Source organism: Populus euphratica, unplaced genomic scaffold, assembly GCF_000495115.2.
Source record: "Populus euphratica unplaced genomic scaffold, PopEup_1.0 scaffold103.1, whole genome shotgun sequence".
In the NCBI taxonomy this organism is placed as follows: domain Eukaryota; kingdom Viridiplantae; phylum Streptophyta; class Magnoliopsida; order Malpighiales; family Salicaceae; genus Populus; species Populus euphratica.
The window spans coordinates 1,279,844-1,300,375 of NW_011499891.1; the positions used below are offsets into that span (position 1 = coordinate 1,279,844).

General features: G+C 33.2%; 1 protein-coding gene and 1 long non-coding RNA gene across 2 annotated transcripts; one reads left to right on the top strand and one right to left on the bottom strand.

The window, feature by feature from the left end:
* The first annotated feature begins 3,059 nt into the window (after positions 1-3,059).
* On the top strand, positions 3,060-4,393 carry LOC105131311 (uncharacterized). The gene is made up of 2 exons (XR_843405.1): positions 3,060-3,277; positions 4,041-4,393. It is a non-coding gene; the product is annotated as an uncharacterized LOC105131311 (long non-coding RNA).
* A 651-nt stretch (positions 4,394-5,044) lies between these two features.
* On the bottom strand, positions 5,045-15,796 carry LOC105131312 (translation initiation factor eIF-2B subunit epsilon-like). The gene is made up of 15 exons (XM_011034237.1): positions 15,430-15,796; positions 15,111-15,341; positions 14,306-14,620; positions 13,916-14,023; positions 12,961-13,150; positions 11,750-12,012; positions 10,482-10,608; positions 10,085-10,146; positions 8,669-8,929; positions 8,507-8,583; positions 7,098-7,189; positions 6,643-6,725; positions 6,161-6,232; positions 5,874-5,999; positions 5,045-5,412 (listed from the first exon to the last, which is right to left on the bottom strand). Exons 1-15 carry the CDS (start codon positions 15,565-15,567, stop codon positions 5,380-5,382), a joined length of 2,178 nt encoding a protein of 725 aa, XP_011032539.1. The 5' UTR covers positions 15,568-15,796; the 3' UTR covers positions 5,045-5,379.
* Between the last annotated feature and the right edge of the window lie 4,736 nt (positions 15,797-20,532).

The window sequence follows — 20,532 nt, forward strand, 5'->3', positions numbered from 1 at the left end:
TTTAAAAAATAATAATTAAAAAGTCAAACCGCATATAGGGTTGATTCGGTGTTCCTCTAGTTTAACCAAGTTAATTTTCACTTATTTTCTTAAAACCTGGTTTATATTAAATTAACTCCTCAAGTTAGTTCTAGTAGGCAGTCCATGCACCCAGATCTCTACCAAGCTAAACTTCAACCTCAGACAGTGGATGGTGCTTGCTGACAGTTCCATTACATTAATGTAATGAATTGGTAGGGTTGGTTGGACACGGTCACAGTGGAAAGTATACGTTGAAGAATGTCAATAGCGTAGTTTGCCAAGTAGCAGGGCATTGGAGTTTCTTGTAAACTCTTGTCTGTGCGTAATCTTCAGCTGTTGTGGCAGTGGTGGTGATAGTAGAGTGGTATATCACTGCTACATTTTGTTAGAAAGCTAGGAAGCAATGGGACAGGAGGACCTGGCCCACCGGGATGGAGTCCGGCATCAGCAGGTCTATTTGGGCCACCAGGATGGGTTTCGGCACCACCAGGTTTTTTCGGTGGCTTTTGTGACATTATAACTTCTTCGTATGTTGCAAAACACTTTTCTCCAGGAAATGCCAGACTGCTTTAAGCCCCCGGAATCATAGTTTTTAAACCAAAGCCATGGAAAATATAATCAGGAGAGTTTATCAGGATTAATTTAGATTAATTTAATTCTTTTCATTTTATAAAGAAATAAAAGTACATCATTTAAAAAAAAAAAAATTATGAGTATTGACTAAGTTTTTTCATGCTGACTCATTGCACGTCAATTCAGGTTTTTTAGGGTTAACTATTCCTTTATTTTTATTGAAACTTGGCTTAGACTAAGCTTTAAATTGTACAGATCACGAATCAACCCCGGGTGGGGTTGGGTTTTAAAAAGTGCCTAAAATGCTGGTTTTAAGTCTCTCTGTTTTTTTACTTCTCTAATTAATTGTTATGTGTTTTGCAGCCTGAGCTTCTTGTGCTGTTGCTGGCTAGCACAAGACTGCTTTGGAGGTCCATTCGATCGGTCCACCTGGACCACCCGAACCATTTGGTCCATGACTGGCTGCACCAAATGTTTGGTCTCCCATCTCTGTTTGTAGGGCTTTCTATCCTAATATTGTTCGGCCCCTTTCATCGGGAATTCTTATATTTCAATCTTGCTACCATCTTTCTGATATCCCCTTGCAATAATATATGTTTTTTTCTGGTTAAAAAAATAATTTAATTTAAAAATTTAAGTTGATAGATCATATCTCAATATATAATTTATATTATTTTTTAACAAATTTCTTCAAGTAAAAATTATTTAAACTTAAAATTTATATATGTTTATATTCTTAAATTTTACCAAATAAATAAGAAAATTTAAAATTTGATTATTTGGTTATTAAAACTATAATATTATGTTAAAAATTAATTTAACCCTAAAATTTAAATTATTAAATAAAATTATAAAATATAATTTATATCATTAACAACCATTCTTAAAGTTATGAGATTGCTATATTGTCGAAAGCTTTAATGCTTAGTCGTTGGTGCACATATGGTAGCCATTGACTTTGCAAACCAACACTTCAAATGCTTCATCCTCTTCGAGAGACGGGAGACGAGAGATGCATGCCCGATGTTTCATTGATCAATCATCCACAGGGTGCTTCAATCTTACTGATCAGAGGAGTAATTGGGGAAAAAATCAAGAGAACAGAAAAAAAAAACAAGTGACTATGAAATAAATTGTTCTTTAAGAAAATATGTTGTGTCGGCGAAAATGGGGAGGCGGATCCGTCACGTCAACATGCGTATGCTGGCGGTGTTTCAAGGTGGAGTGTAGCGGAGTAGATTGCTGTCAGAAGCAAAATTCTTAAACACTAACATCATTAGAAAGCCAAGTTTGGACACAGATCTCACACGAATGGATTGTGCGAGTTAATTATCTTTGAACTGATTAGAATGTTGCCTTCTTGTCACCCAATTTCCAGCCATAATCTCTTACCACTCTTGATTTTAGACAAACCTACGTGGTAAGATGCTTGCTTATGAAATTAAGAGTAGCATACCTATCTATGAAGGGCATGTTAATTTGGCCTTCCAGTTGAACGTCATTTCGTCATTTAAAAAAAAAATTAATATATTTTTTAATTGTTTTGATGTTTTGAAATCGAGAATATACCTTAAAAAATAAAATATTATGATATATTTTTAAATAAAAAATACTTTAAAATATAATATCTATTATATTTTCAAACAAATATAAAATCAACACAGGTGAAGATATAGGCAGGTGGAAGCTGGCAAAATTCCTTGTTACCTTGAAGAATTAAAAAATTTTGGATCAAAATTAATAAAATTCAAGTTTTCCTTGAAAAAAATTTCTATTCTTGACCACCTCTAAAAAATAAAATTAAAAAATCTGTTGTGTCCCTGTAGACGGGCTTGCTAAACAGCTTGAAGTTTGATTTCCCTCCACATACTTTGTACAGTGGTCATTATTGCACGATATTTTTTATAATGAGACATAAAATTTTATTTATCAAAGTGTTTTTTAACTAATTTTTGTAAAACAAGAAATTGTTTTTCAAAAAATAGCTCGAGAAATTAATACAATTATGTATCAATGTACTAAGCTTAGGAAAGCGACTAGTATAGGTCATCAACCTTGTGAATAGTGAAGTTGATGAAATTTGTGGAGCAAAAAAAATATCTCCTTCCATGTAACCATGTGTAGAGCGAAGTTGATGAGAAAGCATGCATGCATATGTTGACAGTTTGGAGGTTTGACCGTTAGGTTTAAGTTGTCGGAAGGTGTTTAAAATTATTTTTTAAAATATTTTTTGTTTCAAAAAATATTAAAATAATAATTTTTTATTTTTTTTCAATTTATTTTTAATATTGTAAAAACACTAAAAATTAATTTTAACAAAAACGGGTTGCATCGCAACCCCAAACGAGAAATTAATATCTATTACAAAGAAGTGTTATGGATGACTTTTTCTACTTACTAGTCCAAGGTTGTTCTTGAGATTTCAACACTCCTTATCTCTTAAGCTCTCTTTTCCTTTATCTAATGATGGTCTATATAAATAATGGGACACTACCATTGTTTCTCATCATATTACTAGCTTAACTGCATCTCGAGATACAGGTCCATAGGGCGACTTATTTAAAAGAGAGAAGATGCCACCACCAGGTTGGGGACCGCCGCCGGGAGGACCACCCGGAGGCCCGGGAATTTGTGGCTGCTTTGGCTTCTTATGTGATGGTATCTGCAGGGTTGTGAATTCATGGTGAGTTTTTCTTCTCTTTATTGTTGTTCTTGTTAATTGTAGGTTGCGATGCTTGATCCATGATTGATGATATATATTAGCCCATATTCGTGTTATAACTGACTTTCTTATGAGATATTGTCCTCCTTCGATCTCAAGAGGTATGATACATGAACTTACAAGTTTCTTGAATCTTTAATGTTCTAGCCTATATGGTATATTAAATATTATCGATGATCAATTAATTTTCTAAAGAACAAACAATTCACAGAGTATTTATATATGATTTAGGAATATTATGACAATGATAATCTTTTTCTGTAAAAACATGGAATGGAAATATAACACGAGCAGCTAATAAAAAATTGAAGTCCAAGAATTAGTTTGGACAAGCCAAACAAGTCTTTTAGTATAAAGGAGTATAATTCCTTATGCCAACATAACTTAGAATCTTGATTGTGTAAGTAGATCACCTTGTTGTAATCCCTCTGATATCATAATCATGTTCAAATGAGATCTATAAATTGTTGTTCGGGGATTTTCTTTATTTTTATTTTATTTTTGGAATCCTTTCCTAGTTAGGACTCAAGATTATTGAAGAATTTATTTAAAGTTTTCTTTATGTTTAGAGTTATTAATGATAAACTTTAGTTTTCTATCTTTTTCTGCTATGTGCTGTGTAAAACTAGGCTTTGTTTGTTTTTTACCCGTTGTGAAGAGAAACTAGATTTAATTTATGACAAGGTTCCAAGCAGTGACATGGTTTTGCCTTTTCTGTTGTCAGTTGCTATGTTCTGTGCTGCTGCTGCATCTTTGAAAGGTGTTGTGGACCCATGTTTGGTGGACCGGGCGGTCCTGGCGGTCCAGGCGGTCCAGGTGGTCCAGGTCGTTTCTGATCACCGCATGTTGACTTGTTGATTGTTATGAACACAATCGTGGCCTAAATAGTGGGATAGAGATTGGCGACTTTCTTCTTCTTCTTCGAGTACCTTGTATTGTTGTTCATTTCTACGGTTATGTGATAGCACAACCAGAGGTAGTTTTTAATCGTATTTTTACGTCTTGTAATAATATTACAATATGGGAGTGCTGCTTTTCTTTCCTCAACTCATGATCACGCATTTGTCGGTCTTGTTTAATTCGAGATTATTTCTTGCAATGTGACTGCCTCCCTTGAGAAGTGGATAGTGTGACCTAGGCATTGATGGTGATTAAGAAAACCTTGTTGCCAGAGCAGCAATGGATTACAAGGGTTCTCCCTCACTTTCTCAATGGGAAGGCTGCAGGTTGAACCAAGGCAAAAAAAGGAACATGGAAGCATGGTTATCATACTGGGCACTTGGCCAGATCGACCCCAAATCTACCCAAGACGACATTGTTTTGACATCATTTTAAACAAAAAAATAATAATCATAAAACAACCCTTTGTTAAGTCATGTCAGGTCAGGTTTAATAACCATGCCAGGAATCAATTATAAAAGGGGGTGAGACTAAAAGCAGAGGGTGTCATTTGAACTTCAAGAATATTAGATTCAAGTCTTGTAAGGAAACAAATTCAGTAAATTGAGGAGCATAAACAATCGTTTCAAGACCATCAAGACGTGCCCTGCTGCACAAAATCTAGATTTTCTTATCCCTTCCACAGGTCACCTCAGAGGTTTTAGGTTTGTATGATTAGGGACTTGCCATCAATAGACATTAGACAATATCCTGATGCACCACCGACTATTGGCCAATTCCAAAAGGTCCATATGAGGTAAGACTTGAGAAAGAAAAACATCCTTACTGTATTACGAAATGTGTATATTCCACTTTAATTTTCAGAAATTCTAGGGTCCTGAGTACCTCTCCACCGTTATCCACATGTCTTTGTATTGTTCGAGTTAAACCGAAAAACTGGGTCAAAAAAAGCAGTGAATTTGCAAAGAAGAAATTAAATGCTCAATGAGATGAATTTAATTTCCTAAGCGTGGGCAACTAATCAGTTCAAAAGTCCATGGATGTAGCCCCACTTTACAACCTCAATACAACATAAAGAGAGTACATCCATGTGACCTACATGGCTGTCTCAATTTCAAAGCTAAAGCTTAGAGCACAAAACCAAAACCAAATCCTTTCCAATCTCAATCTTCTTCTTCAGATGCCTCTCTCAACCACTACAACAAAGATGAATATAAAATGTGAACTCGCACGTTATATGATGCAATAATAGCATCATGCGTCAAGTTTAGGGGAGCTATCCAATAAAAGAATAATAGTATAAGAAGAAGAAAAAAATGTTTGGCAAAGATTTCAATGACTTAAGTATTCATAGGCTGCAATCCAGAGCTCATCCAACTCTATATGTGCACGTCCTCTATCCTTCTAACTCTCATAGTAGCATGGGCAAACAATCATGCATGATTGATGGAACATATCAGAGAGGGAATTATTAAGGCCCAGAGCTTCTCTGAATTTATTTACCAGGCTGTGACTATGAAGGCTCCTACTTGTGTGAGAAACAGGATAGAACCCGTGACAGCCAACACAGACAATTGGCATCCAAGCATGGAAGATGCAGTGTGATTGCATATGTAACTAATTCATTAAACAGTAAGGTTAGAGTATTAAATCTTACTTGAATGAGTTTTTCTGACTGCTTGACAAAAACTTTATCTGATTCTTCAGCATCTTTTTTCTCATCAGCCCACCTCAATATGGCATCCTCTTCTAAAATGTCTTTATCATATAAAATATGCAAAATCTGAGAGAAAATCATATGACCCGATCACCAACATGACAAACAACAGTTTACATTCACCTATTGAAGCATCAATAAAGTTTTTTTTTTTGGATCGAGGCCAGCATATCAGAAGTTATTAATGCATAGAGATCAATAAACATAATCCAAGAAAATAAAAATACCTGGGAAAAATGGGGCGAGAACTCCTTAACAGATTCCAGACACATTTCTTCAAATTTCATTATCACTTCAATCTGTACAAGTGATATCAAGTTAACACCCATGGACAACTGAGGGAACTGTTTATGAAATGAACTATCTTATCCATCCAAATTCTTCATGAAAGCAACAAACAGAACTATTTTAAAGATTTCTTCAAGTGAGAAATCACCTTGGCAGTCAGAGTGCATGACAGGAAGAAACAGAATAAGTGATTTAGCGGGAAAACATATCTGTTTTCCCTATAAATTAATAAATGGAAGTAAAACTCCAATATTCACTCCAATAGTAGGATATTATACAGAAGTAATAAAAAGATTGTCAATAGAGAACGAATATATAAAGATTTGAATGAGGTTTCTCTCTGAAAAGATGATATAAGACTGATAAAAGATGATGAAAGATATGTAAAGAATGGCTAGTCAAGAAGATCAACAATGCAAACCTGGTCATCTATTTCCTTTGAATAGAACTTTAGAAGGTTGTTCCATGCATCTATAATGCTTGCTGCATTTTTTCGCAATTCACCTGAAAGGTTACATGAAATATTAATTGAAGCCACAGAGTTTGATTCATCCCTCCTACCCAACAATAAGAAAAAAGAAATAATAAAAGCAATCACAATTGTGAAGGGGTTAGAAGCAGGAATTAGTTTTCAAATCATGACAGATTCAAAGCATCATTTAATGTGTTCCATCCTACCTTGCCTAACAAGCAAAATGAAATAGGTTAATCGTTATGCCCATAAAATATTACCCCTTATCTAGAGATATTCACAAAATTTCCAACGTATTTTCACTCATCAAGAACAAATTATTGTCTCAGATCATTCATAGAAAAGAAAATAATTCACTTGCATGAATGTGTAGTACAATATGGCACAAGTACAGAAGTATTTACCAGCAGTAGCATGTGGAATCTCTAATGCCTGTTTCATCATTGCATAAAATATTGCCCCAGCACAGTCTGCGGATGTCATGTTGTATGACAACCTAAAAATTGAAATGGGAAATGAAATTAAAGATAGAATGCATAACTTTGAGCAATTATATGTTGTTGATAATATTAAACAGAAAAAGGAAGATAAAAATAAAAATGGTTAGGCAATCAAGAGGAAAGGGGTAAAAACACATCATCCATATTAAACCTCACACAGGCAAGGCTAAGATGAAGGTTTCAGACAAATTAGTTCTATCAATTCAATATTTTCCAGAATGCAACCATTCTTCCAAACTTTTTCCTTCAATGAGTTCAAAGGATTAGGTTTGAAAGGTTCACAAGGTTAATAATGCTAAAGAGGATGAAAAATATAGCGATAATTTAAAAATTGACTAGCAAAACAAATGTGTCGAATATTTGATACATTATGGGAGACATGGTTATGAACTACTTGTCCACTATTCAGAAGCAGTAGAGGAAGAAGCAGAGTTAAACAGGCAATAATACCTGTTCATGAGCCAAATACAACAGTCCCTTACAATATTTAATATCACCTTATTTATATGTATTTAAAGAATTTTATAGAAAATATAATTTAATAATCACTCATCTAGATAAAATTATGAGCTTTTTATATATCATTACTCACATTTTATGTGAAAGTTTGTCCATCCTACATCTAATAGAAAGTTATGAAGAGAAGACTACTAGTTGAACAAGACTGAGTGGTGTTACAGGTTCAAACAAAGGTCAAAACAGGATCTTAAAATGAAATAAAAAATAATAATTAATACTAATCACAGAATTATTGACTATATCAGCCATTTATCGAATTCCGTTTACCAAGGGGATTCCAACTGCCTCCTATTTCAGCCCTGGCAGATGATGGTAACAAAGCCACTCAAAGGTTCAAAACTCAAACATTATTTCTTCTATTGACTCGGGAAAGGCTAGGCATCATGACATGTACAGTTTTGTGCATGAAAACAAGCAAAAACACTAAATCAAATGGTTCAGTGCAAGCTTTCAGCCAGAGACACAAACCTGGGATCTTTTATGTGTTTCAATAGACAATTGATAATAAGCCTTTATTAAATAAATTATTTAAAAGAAATAAACTAAAAATCAGAATAAGGTATTAGTAAGCCAAAAGAGGTAACCAGAGGAAGGAGAACAGGTTAAAAGGTAGAAAATTATCAACTTTTGACGATGAGTCTTCATTATACATGTGTAGATTATTATGTATGAAAATGAACTTAATAAACTTATTTACCCTGTAAAGTATTGATAAATAGGCATCTGCATTATGAGCATCAATACGAGATCTATGTTATGGGTCCAGTTAAGAAAACAAAAATAATCTAACATACCGCAGAGAGTTCATTTCAAGAATTACATCAGGTACTTTGATATTCTCATTAACAGCCCTCAAAAAAGTTGCTTCAACCTGCAAAACATAGTGGAATATTCAAGGTTTTGTGGGAACTATCAGTGAAATTTTTGCTGTCATCCAAATGCTGCATGATTTTCACCTCTTTCTCGTAGTAAATGGAATCATCTCTGGAATCTTCAGCATCATCATCTTCAGAATCAGTACCATTACGACCAGGCTTCAACTCCCCAGAAGTTGAGAGAGCATTTCCATCTAGATTTAAGAATTCCAAATCATCCTCCAAAGATTGAGTGGCCTCAGCAAGTTTATCAGCAGGAATGGGTGCAACTGAATGTCTCCATTCTTCCTCGTGACCTCCCTCACATATTGACCAAACATGGCCAACACCACCAGGCCCAAGCTGAAAACTCATAAAAGATATCAAGAAAGAGCAGAAACATATTCAGATTAACAATAGCATATGATGATTATCAGATTACAATAGCAAGGCTCAACGCTGTGTTTTTTTTTCTTTTTGAGGATAGAAAAAATATGTTATTAGATAAGAACAGTAAATTCATAGAGATGAAGGACGAGAATTCTGCCAAGGCAGATATACAAAATCTGAAACAACAAAATGTGAATGACCCAGCTCACAGTTTTTCTACAAACTTTCATGTCTGTTATTACTAGGAAAACTCTATACACATTTCTCGATGTGAACCTTAGCCTCAACCCCAAATGACTGGTGTAAGGACAGCATCTGTGACAGAGGGTTGTGAAGTGCACTAAGAGAAAATTTGAATTCATAACTTAATCTGACCAGCATCCCATTTGCTTGCCAAAGAAAAGGAGAAGCAGGTGACTAATAGGTAACACACTTTTTACTGAGAAGTAACAGATTAGCATGCCTAAAAACCCTGTCTCATTGTATAATTAGAGTGAGGAATTGTTTCCCCACAGATAAGCAATAATTAAATGTGTAGTCTTTGCTGTAGAAAATTATTAAGATTTACTCAATTCCATCACCCAAATAAATACAATAGCTCTTGTCAGCATCTTGCGCCCTCTGCACAAAGACTATATAAACTCACTGATAATGGAAATCATACAACTAAACTAGGAATTATAATAAATCATCCCACAAAATTCCATTTGCCTTTCACCAAAATGCTACAGAGTCACAAGACCAAATGGCCATGTGATCTAAGTCTTTAAGGATTATTACAATTCAGACTCTCCTGAACTACTGTTTTTCAGCAGGCAAAATAAGTGTTGGAGCCAAAAGTCAAATAGCACTGACATATGAAACTTTAATCACTATCACATCCCTCCCAAGTATTTGATACCATGGAGAAACCTTGTTAAGCAAGGTTGAAATCAAAATTCCATTTATTTTGGCACATTTTTCCCTTGAAGAGAACTTTCCCCGCTCTCATTACAAATTATTTTCACATAAGATACTTTTAATGAAAGGGAAAGAGGAGAGGAATGATAAATCTACAATCAGGCATATAAAACACAACTAAGAGATAGCAATCTCAGGATCATACAGAAACCAAATTTGAAAGCTCACCTGTGATGCAGGCGTCTCAGACATCATTTCCCTATTTAACGTATCCATAGTACACGTAATTGCTGCATATTACACAAATCCACTTATACATTAAGGAATAGAACTATTGTCTCTTCTTCAATATATTCAATTGTTTCATCCTGATAAAATGCAATTCTTGTGCATAACATATCCCCAAAAAATAAAGTGCATCCCTATCAAACGCTGCAGATAGAATATAAATGACAACAAGATGAATAACATCTACCTCAAGAAAAGTAAGACTACAACGTAAATAGTGAAGACAAACGTGTAAAGCTTGTTTCATGCTGATGTAACGTCAATAAAAAAAAAAAAAACAGAACAATATAGCAAAGCTGAAAATACAAGCTACAGCAGGTAAAGCACCAGAGCTTACAAGAATCTACGGTTCCACTGCTATTATCAGCATACTCCAATTCTTCATCACTATCTTCCACAGTTGGCTGCTGATATAAAGACACCTTTGAATAGGAAGGGACAATAAACTGCTGTCCAATCACAACCTGGAGAACAAAAAATATTAATAGAAACACCTTGAGAAAAGATTGCATACATGGATTTTCAATGAATTGTAATTCATAAAGACACCATGATAATATTCAATAGACACATATAACAAAGAAAACATAGAAATGGTATTTTTCCTATTGCATATACAAGAACTAGTTTTGCATGAATCATTAAAACTAAATGATTCTCATAGGAGATTAAGCCTAAGCAAACACCCCCCACCCCCTCCTCCCCAGATGTTATTTATTTATTTGTGGTCTGGGGTGGAGGGGATATTATAAGTAAAAACTTCCAAAAGGGAGTGTTAACCTAAAATAAGGCTTACAAAGAGAAATAAGTCCTGACCATGAAACAGGTTTCTAAATTTCACAGCAAATATCGATTGAAAAACCTCATGAAACTAAAGAAGGCAGAAATGGTCACTAAATCATAAAGACGCCATAAGATTATTCAATGAGCATGACACAAACTTAGACATGTTACTTTCCTAATGCATGCCCAAGAAAATAATAATTCTCATAGAAGAATGAAAAAGGGATTTTTTACTTTACCATCTCCAACGTCATCACTGCGAGGCATATATTTCAGGGAAAAGGGTTGTAAGTGAAAACTTCCAAAGGAAATAGCCTAAAGCAAATTTTATGAAGAGAAATAACTCCTCATTAAAAAGAAAGTTTAAAATTTTCACAAAGTAGGTGAGGAATACATGACCATGCCAGCTGAAAATGCAATATAAACTATAGAGAAAAACACAATTACATCATAAAACAATTTTTGGACCTGATAAACTTGAGAGACTTTATGCTTAATTAGTAAACAGTAATTTAATCAAAAATCATTTCTTGTACAAAATCCTTTTTGAGTTATTTACAGCAAATTAAAACCATGTTATCTGTTCTTATAGAAAACAAAAGTGAAATGCTCAAGCCATGCCCCATCTTATTTAATCAACATTTCAATCATTAGCAGAAGCATTCCTAAAATAAAATCTTTTTAGTTCAAGTTTCATGTCCAACACGTTTATCAGCATGTGCATCCACAAACTTAGGTAACATACCAAGTTCAAATGCAACAAAAGTCTCATAAGGGAATTCAGCTAAAATTAAACAACAAAAGTGGAGTTTTAGTTATTACATTGAAAGACAATACCACGCCAGGTTCCAATGCTGCTCCCGATTTTATTACCACTCCATCACATATTATTGCGTGCCTTATGTCACAGCCATCTTCAATAGTGACGCTATCCCATATATAGGAACCTGTTATTGAAACATTTGATCCAATTGAACACCCTTTCCCAATGACAGAATTCGAAATATTGGAGTTGTTCCCAATTCTAGTGCCTTTTCCAATAACAGTAAAAGTACCGATACGTGCAGAACGTGATTGCTCAATTTCTGCCAAAAATCAAAGTCATGAAATAGCTGTCAGCAAAATGATTACAAAAAGATGAGCCAAATGGAAATCATAACTAGTTGGTACTCTCAATGAGATAATGTGTTGATAGGGAGATGGTTAGGTGGGGAAGATACCATGTAAATAATGAGAACAATCACAATAAATAATAATAAGTAGGAAGAAATACCATGTTATCTTCTCATTGTGGAAAACCACTTCACAGTACAAATAAATAGACAGGCTATAGGAAATGAATAAACGATCCATCAGAGCCATAAAACATGCTTGATGTTTCCAACACTGAAAAAATACACTAGTTCTACTACCTAATCCTAGTCAAAGCACTAGGATTTCTTACGTAAGAAAAACACAAGGAAAAAAAGCACAACTATTATGATGAAAAATAGCAAATTACAAATGGAGAACAAGAAAGCATCCTTTTACTGAAGAAGAAAAATAAGGGCCCCAGAGCAAAGAGCTCCCAAATTCTTTCAATAGTAGAACAAAAAAACCCTGAAAACAGCCCCAAGCAGAAGACCCTGAGGAAGCTAAGAACAAACCCACCCAGGAAGATGACAATACAGTTTAGAATTTAGATAAAGACTGATTCTCAGATCTTATTCCAAATGTAACCTTTCTATATTTTTTTTTTCCCATTCTTTCTTGTGCAAATCCTCCAATGCATCGATAACAACTCCTTCAACCTGCTCAGAATAACCCATTACACGGGAGGAAACAGGCTCCCAAAAACAAATTAATTAATACAGATGGATCAACTAGAACATAATTCAATCCATCCAGTATAGGTGTGCCAGCAAAAACATAGATCTTGGTAATCAGCAAATAAAATGCAACACAGGATTGCTATTACTAACAATCAATTTCAAATAAAGGGGCAGGGAAATTTAATTACAATAAAATATATAAAGCATGTTTAACATCCATACCTGATGCTCGGTACATCCCTTCTCTTTCAAGATGAGTGGCAGAATTTCCAGAAAACATCACATCTGGTACAAATGGGTAAGTCCACCTTTGAATTATGTCCTTGCTGATAGTGTCATAGCTTCGATAGTTATCAATCCTAGCCGCATAACTTGAGTGAATTTCATGAGTGAATATTTTGTAGCCCATAATCTGAAGCACAGAAATACTGGTCATAAAATAGAATGAAAATTATCATAAAAATTACAACACCAACAGAAAAGATACATTCAATGGAAGATAGTGAGAAAAGTTACAGGTGAAATAAGAACTCAGGAAGTAAAAATCTTGATGTTAAATTTATAATAAACTTGCTACGATGTGAATTTAAAAAAAAAAAGTGAGACGAGATATTGCAAAAAGAAATAAACGTCCATGAATAAATAAATGAAGAGAAATGACTTGAGTGCATCATATCACAACAAGAACAACATTGAATAAAAGTGAAGATTATAGTCTATCATGAACTCTCTTCTTGCAACTCACAGATAGAGCACTTTTTACTTTTTTTGGATCGGTAACATGCAAAAGCATCAATATAAAATTATGAAATTATTTTTGACAGGTAAGAGAAAGAAATTAGTGGTTAGCTAAAATGAAAACTTGAACCTCATGAATTAACTTGAACCTTATTAATTAAGGTTGAGAAAGTTACAATATAAGCCCGGGATTGAGCTAAGCTTTTTGTTTGAGAGGTGTTGTGCTTAAGCTGTAAGATTGAAGATTATGTAAACATGCTTCTTACCTGTTTAACTTGAAACTGTACATGTGCATCTGTGTGCTCATTGTGTGGTGCTGTGAGTAATTAAAACTCATAATCTCATAGATAGTATGTGTATATACATGTAATCATGCATATTATCTCTAGTGAGAGTGCATTTAAAACCCTACAAAAAGACATGCAAGAAAAGAGCATACATCATCAACCAGCAATCCCTTTACAAAATGACGGCGTAGGTGTTGATAGTCAAAGTTGTCAGTGAAAAGACTGAGAACTTCCTGGGAGCAGATATCAATATAACAATCCTGTAAATGACAAAATAATACTTTGGTGAGTAGTGATAAACAAAATAATCCACACCATGGATCTTAATCCTGGAAATTAAAATAAAATCAAAATATAAATGAAAAATTAATACTTTGGTGAGTAGTGATAAACAAAATAATCCACACCATGGATCTTAACCCTGGAAATTAAAATAAATCAAAATATAAATCTCAATCCATCAAGTGAAAAATAAACTACGGTGGTCATTGCATGGACAAGAAGTAGATCAGGGATTGAGAACACAAATCCAAGGGACACACCTGCTTGTCATTGTGGAGGCAAATGGAAGGATTATCACCAAGCAATGCATTGTCAAGAGGTATAATCCCTCTCAAGTTGTCAGTCTTTTCCTCATAGAAAAGAAGCTGTTTTGTCTGAGGATCTATTGCCAGAAAAAGCTCATCAGTACCAAGCCGTGATTGATGGGTAATTGGAGATAGTTTTGACTGTTTAATAACCATAGTCATCACAGCATTACTGTCTTTCTTCCTTCTCTCTTTATGTTCTTGAATCACTTGTGTGAGAGACATGTTGCTCACTGTATCCCCACTAATAAGTATAAAATCTCCGTTTATCTTCAAACACCAAAAATAAAAATTAAAAATAATCAGCACATTGATGAGTAAACCAAGACAAAACAATCAATTGGTACCCTGCTGCTATGGTTGGTCTAATCTCCATAGACCAAATCTAGGCTGCAACAACTACTCAAGAATTTGACTGCGAGCATAAACATGACAATCATACAAAGAAAATCAACACAAAAAGTTACTATTCTAGCTTCAAAATCACCAAATCAAAAACACACCACCTCACATATTAACAAACAAGCAATCACATTACAAAAATCAATAACAAAACCAAAGCTGATATCATACAAACTTTCTGAAAACATAAAACATACAACAAGCCACTAAAATTCACGGCCACAACGATAATCAACAGAAATTTTTCATGACTACTTCCTTAACTAACTAAGAAATAAACTATAAAGCCAATTATTCAATTCAAGATTTTTTAATAATTTAGTCCCCACTGAATAGGAAACGAGTGAAAAAAACATACCACATTGCGCTCGTAGATCAATCGCAGAGCGTCGCCAGCGCTAACAGAATTATGAGACTCGATAGTTACAACGGAGAAATTCGGCTGCAAAATCCACTCGGATTTCTCCAAATACTCGATAACTTGTTTAGAATGCGCGCAACAGAAAACAAAAACCTCCTCAACTCCAGCAGATTCTAGCCACGCCAATGTGTAATCTATCATCGGCACATTCACCAACGGCAGCAACACCTTCAACAAAACCGAATCAATCGTTTCAAAAAACAATGAACAAATACATGTATTTTATATGCGTATTTTCATACGTATGTGCACGTACTTTAGGGCGTTCAAGTGTGATTGGACGGAATTTGGTGGCAAAGCTATCGGCTAGGAGGATGGCTTGGAGCGGGTGACGGGTGAGGTCCTCTGTATCCTCGGAAACCCTAGCTGCCGCACCCTTTCTCTGTGGAGGCATTTTTTGTTTTGCTCTCTTTTCTTCTCTGCTTTAGGTTGTGATTGCAAAGGGGAAGTGATTAAGGAAGGTAATTAATAATTAATCGATTATGGTTTTTGAAAAACCCTGCTACTGCACTGTCACTGTGAGTTGATCAAACCCCTGTAGTATTTTTGGAGAGGACATTGCAGGGGAGGATTTGTAGTTTGGGGGTTTGGTTCTCTGTGGTTGGGTTTATAGATGGTTTTGCGTAAGCTGATAGAAGGTACACGTGGAATATCTTTGTGTCGCGTGTTTAGGGATTTGAATTTGAAGAAATAGGATTAGAGGTTTGTGTATGGGGTGTTGGACCTCAGGCTCGAGTTTTATGGATGTGAGGTTTGATATTTGGGCTTGTGAGACTTTGGGCTTTTTAAGAAATGTATGTGGGCTTTATTTGAGGTACCAGGTTCGGGACGAAAGGGGGATTTTGAAGTAAAAATATTCCTAGAAAATTGGATTATAAAAAATTTAAATTTTAGACAAATGTACTCCCAAACTCATTTTAAAATATTTTTTATTTAAAAATATATTAAAATATTATTTTTATATCAACACATTAAAATAATTTGAAACACCTAAAAAATATTATTATAAAATAAAAAATTAATCTTTTTTAAAAACACTTTTGAAATAAAAAAATAAATAAAATGAAACATATATTACCACAACTTTCATTATTTTTTTAATATCAGTAGTACCATGTGCATCCGGTGCTTGGTCTAGCGGTGGAAAGAACATGTCTCTTTCCACTGCACCTGGGTTCGAGCCCTAACGTGCACGCATGTCACCTCCGCGGTGTCTTACATGCCTACTGGGTTTGCAGGGTATTTAGTGGGCCTGGGGATTAGTCGTGGTGCGCGCAAGCTGGCCCGGACACCCCACGTAAATCAAAAAAAATATATATATATCATCAGTACCATGCTGTCAAAAGTATTAAAAGCATAATAATAAAGGTTATGTTTTAAAGTATTTCTTATTTAAAAATAAATTAAAATGATAATTTTTTATTTTTTAAAATTTATTTTTAATATTGTTATATTAAAATAATCTAAAAAAATTATTTTTAGACAAAATAAATTCAAATTCTAAATAAACAGCATTTCCAAGCACCCTTCAAACTTACATCACCACAACTTTATCATCGTGATTCTCATTATCTCCATTATCAATGTCCTCACAACTACTTTCATCAGTTTATTTTAACAACCATTGATAGAAAAAAAAAAAAAAACTATCTTTTTTTTTCTCAAGAAGATAAATGTGCTTCAACAATCCTTCCCAGTAAACCATCTATCCTTCCGTAACCCAACACGTCACGTATTGGACCAAGCCATTTGAGGTTAATCGTGTTCAATTTGAGCTTAAACAAGTCCCGTACGTGACATGAGTTTGATTCTTTCAAATTGATAAAGAACATAAATCATTGGAGGGTTGACATAGGTTATTTTTTAATCCTTAAAGATCAAATCAAAGGATACTTTAATGTCTTTTTATCCTTTATACCATCTTCTTTACCTGTAGTGTATTGACTGCTAATTTAGACTTCAAATGCATTCCTTGAGGCTCGTTCATGGTAGAGATCAAGGCCTAACGTCTAAAATGTGTATTTCATAACTTGTCCATAGATAAATGATGACATCTTTCCGTGTTTTTTTTTTAAAAAAAATTATTAAAAATTAATTTTTTTATTAAATTATTTTGATGCACTGATTTTAAAATTATTTTAATATATTTTAATATAAAAAACACTTTAAAAACTAATCATAGTTATATTTTTAAATAGATTGATATGTTTTAATAATATTTTTTTATTTTTTAAAATATATTTTTAACACAATTCAATAATAAATAAAAATTAAAGTAAAAAAAATTGAAAAGCATAGTTGAACCGTATGAATAAACAGTGCTAAAGAAACTAAAAAAAAAAAAAAACAGGGGGAAAGAAATGCAAAGAAAAGACTTCCACCTTCTTCTGTTTTTTGATCTCATCGACAGTTGACAATTGACAGTGTCTGCATAATGTCAAGCACAATAATTTAGAACATGCGAGAGAGAAAGGAGAAGAAACCCAGAAATTTTTAGGTGCATAGAAAATAATTAGAATATTTTCGCTCAAGCTCGAAAATATTTTTATTATTGTTAATTTTTTTTTTGCCTCTCTCTCTCTCTCATGGAATATTATCTTTTGTTGAGAAAGCATTGGCAATTATTATTTTTATCACTATAAATTTTTTTAAAGAAAAGCTTGGACTGTTATTAAATCCTGACTTTAAATTAACATATTTGTTTTTATCAAAAATAATTTTTTTTAAAAAAAAAACTATTAACAGGTATTTTAATATAATTTTTTTAAAATCAATTATAATTACACTCTCAAACAACTTCTATATGTAAGTTCAACTGAAATAATTAAGACATGGTGCAATGGACCGACTTATCATCATCATTTCCGTTTTACAATTTTCTGTTCATGTTGTTAGTATTATCCTTTTACATACAGTATATTATCAATTGTTGATAGTGTTATTGTTAATTTAACAACTCCAAAATGTGGCCTGCCTGCCTCTGAATACATACAACAAATTTATTAAAAGCACAGAGCAAAATTATTCATGTTTTACAAAGCATCAATATAAAAGAAATGGTTTTAGATAAATAAATTTAATGAGCTAGAAATATTTTCATAACACTTCAAGTGGTTGGAATTTTTCAAAAAATATAATTAGAAACAGAATTTCAAACAAATAAAAATAATTTTATCAATTCTATAACCGATAAATTCAATAAAATAACTAACTCATAAAAAAAATTTAATTATTGAGAGTTATTTAAGTAAAACATGAATCACTAGGATAAACTAGATTAACTTTTTTTAGATAGTATAATTTATTTATTTTTTAAAAAAATTTAATGTTAATCAGATCAATTTTGAACCGGGCTATCCACGGTCGAGCAAATTATTAAAAATATGATTAGATGAGCCGGGATTTATCAAGTAAATGTCTAATTTAATTGAATTATAAATCAGATAGATACGGGTCAAGCTCAGATTCCTTACTTTTCTAGAAGAACCTACGCATGTTTGTTTTTTTCACAACGTTAATTACGTCCGAGACCTGTCAACAGATCGGTGCAGAGAACATGGTCAGCAGTACTAATTTAATAAGCACAGAAGCTGCCAAAGATTTCTCCCAGCCAGCTAATTAACTAGATCCGATCCGATCCGATCCACATCTTCATTTTTCGTTTTCACATTGCAGCAAGCCCCACAGCTTATCAGACATACAATAACCAGGGCAGATTATCACTTCTGCAGTTGCACAGCCAAGTGTATCGGAATAGCTCAAGCTTCTTGTCCGAAGCCTGCTGGCAACTTGGGGGGGAATTTTTAAAATTTTATATTTTCTAACATGGTAATATTAAAAATAAATTTTAAAAATAAAATATATTTTTTAAAAATAAAAAATAATTTGAAAATTCACCGATTATTCAAGCTCGTGGACTGTCAATCAGATGGTATTTTATTCACCACCGGGAATCACCAATCCAGTTTCTTAACGTGCACACCAAAACAAGGGTAGATTATAATTTAATTACGTAAGTTACTGATTAATTAATTAATCTTTGTTTAATAAAAACAATTGAATAATCCATTATTCAGTGCTAACCACTCCCAGTTTAATGTCATTTCAAGAGTTGTTCTAGATTTTGTGTGTCCAGCATCCCAATTTATGGTGTGTATTTTTAAAATATTTTTTTGAATTGAAATACATTAAAAAATATTTTCAGAATTTCTTTTTTAATTTTGACACCAACAAGATAAAATTATCAAAAAATATATATATAAAAAAAACATCAGTTTTATTATCAATAAATTTTGGTAATAACTTATTTCACATGTCAGAGATAGAATTGTAAATTATAAAATAATTTATATACATGATATTTATTACTGGTGAACATATCATTTTTGCATGCATACAATACTGTATAAAAAAAGCTGCATATATTTACCAGAATTAAAACTTTTTTCTAAAAACCGAGGATAATCATAATCGACTAGATTTGTTCAGCCTTCTTACAAACTATCTGTGACAATACTATTTATGAATTATAATAATATTAAAATAGTATCTATCAATCAATTTCTCAAGGTGACAGTAGAGTGCAAGAAACACGGTGCACCCATCTTTGTCAATGCCCTTGTTTTTTTACTTTCTTCGTGACACCGGAGGAGAATGTCAATTTTGCCGTTAAAAGCGCTTCCTTGTCTCTGAAGTTTCTAAAACCCGATTTTTTTTTATTATAAGTATTTAAATTAATTTATATGTATTTTAATTAATTTTTTATAATTTTATAATTAATTATTATATAATTTTTTTATGATCATCAGTAGCACTTAAAATGATAATTTTTTTAAAAAATATATCTATTATATGATTAGTTGAGTTATACATTTTAAAATTACAAAAAAAACCCAATCAACTCTTAATGTGAGTCGTGTTTGTGTTTGATAATATAGTAAGTTGTTTTACCTAGTATTTTTTATTTTTAAAAATAATATATCAAAACAATATAAAAGTATATTTTTATAAAAGAGACGATTTACTTACTTGGTAGCAGGATTCCACAACGTGGAGTGAGTTGGACATCTCCCGGCACGGCTCTCGCTCGACAAAAATCATTGCCAAATTTCAAAAATCAAAGGGCAATATTATATATTTTTTTATAAAAGAGACGGTTAATTAGAGCTGTATTCAAATACAGAAGTGCAAGTTAGGCAGCTGGGTAGGTCTGGACAAATGCACAGGGGGGAGGTGTCGTCTTCTTTCCCAGAAGAAGTGCATGTAAAAAGTAAGTAAATCGCCATCATGCAGGTCTAGGAAAAGAAAACTGAACTTTAACTTTATATTGATAGATCTGTGACAACCAATCCTCTCCAGG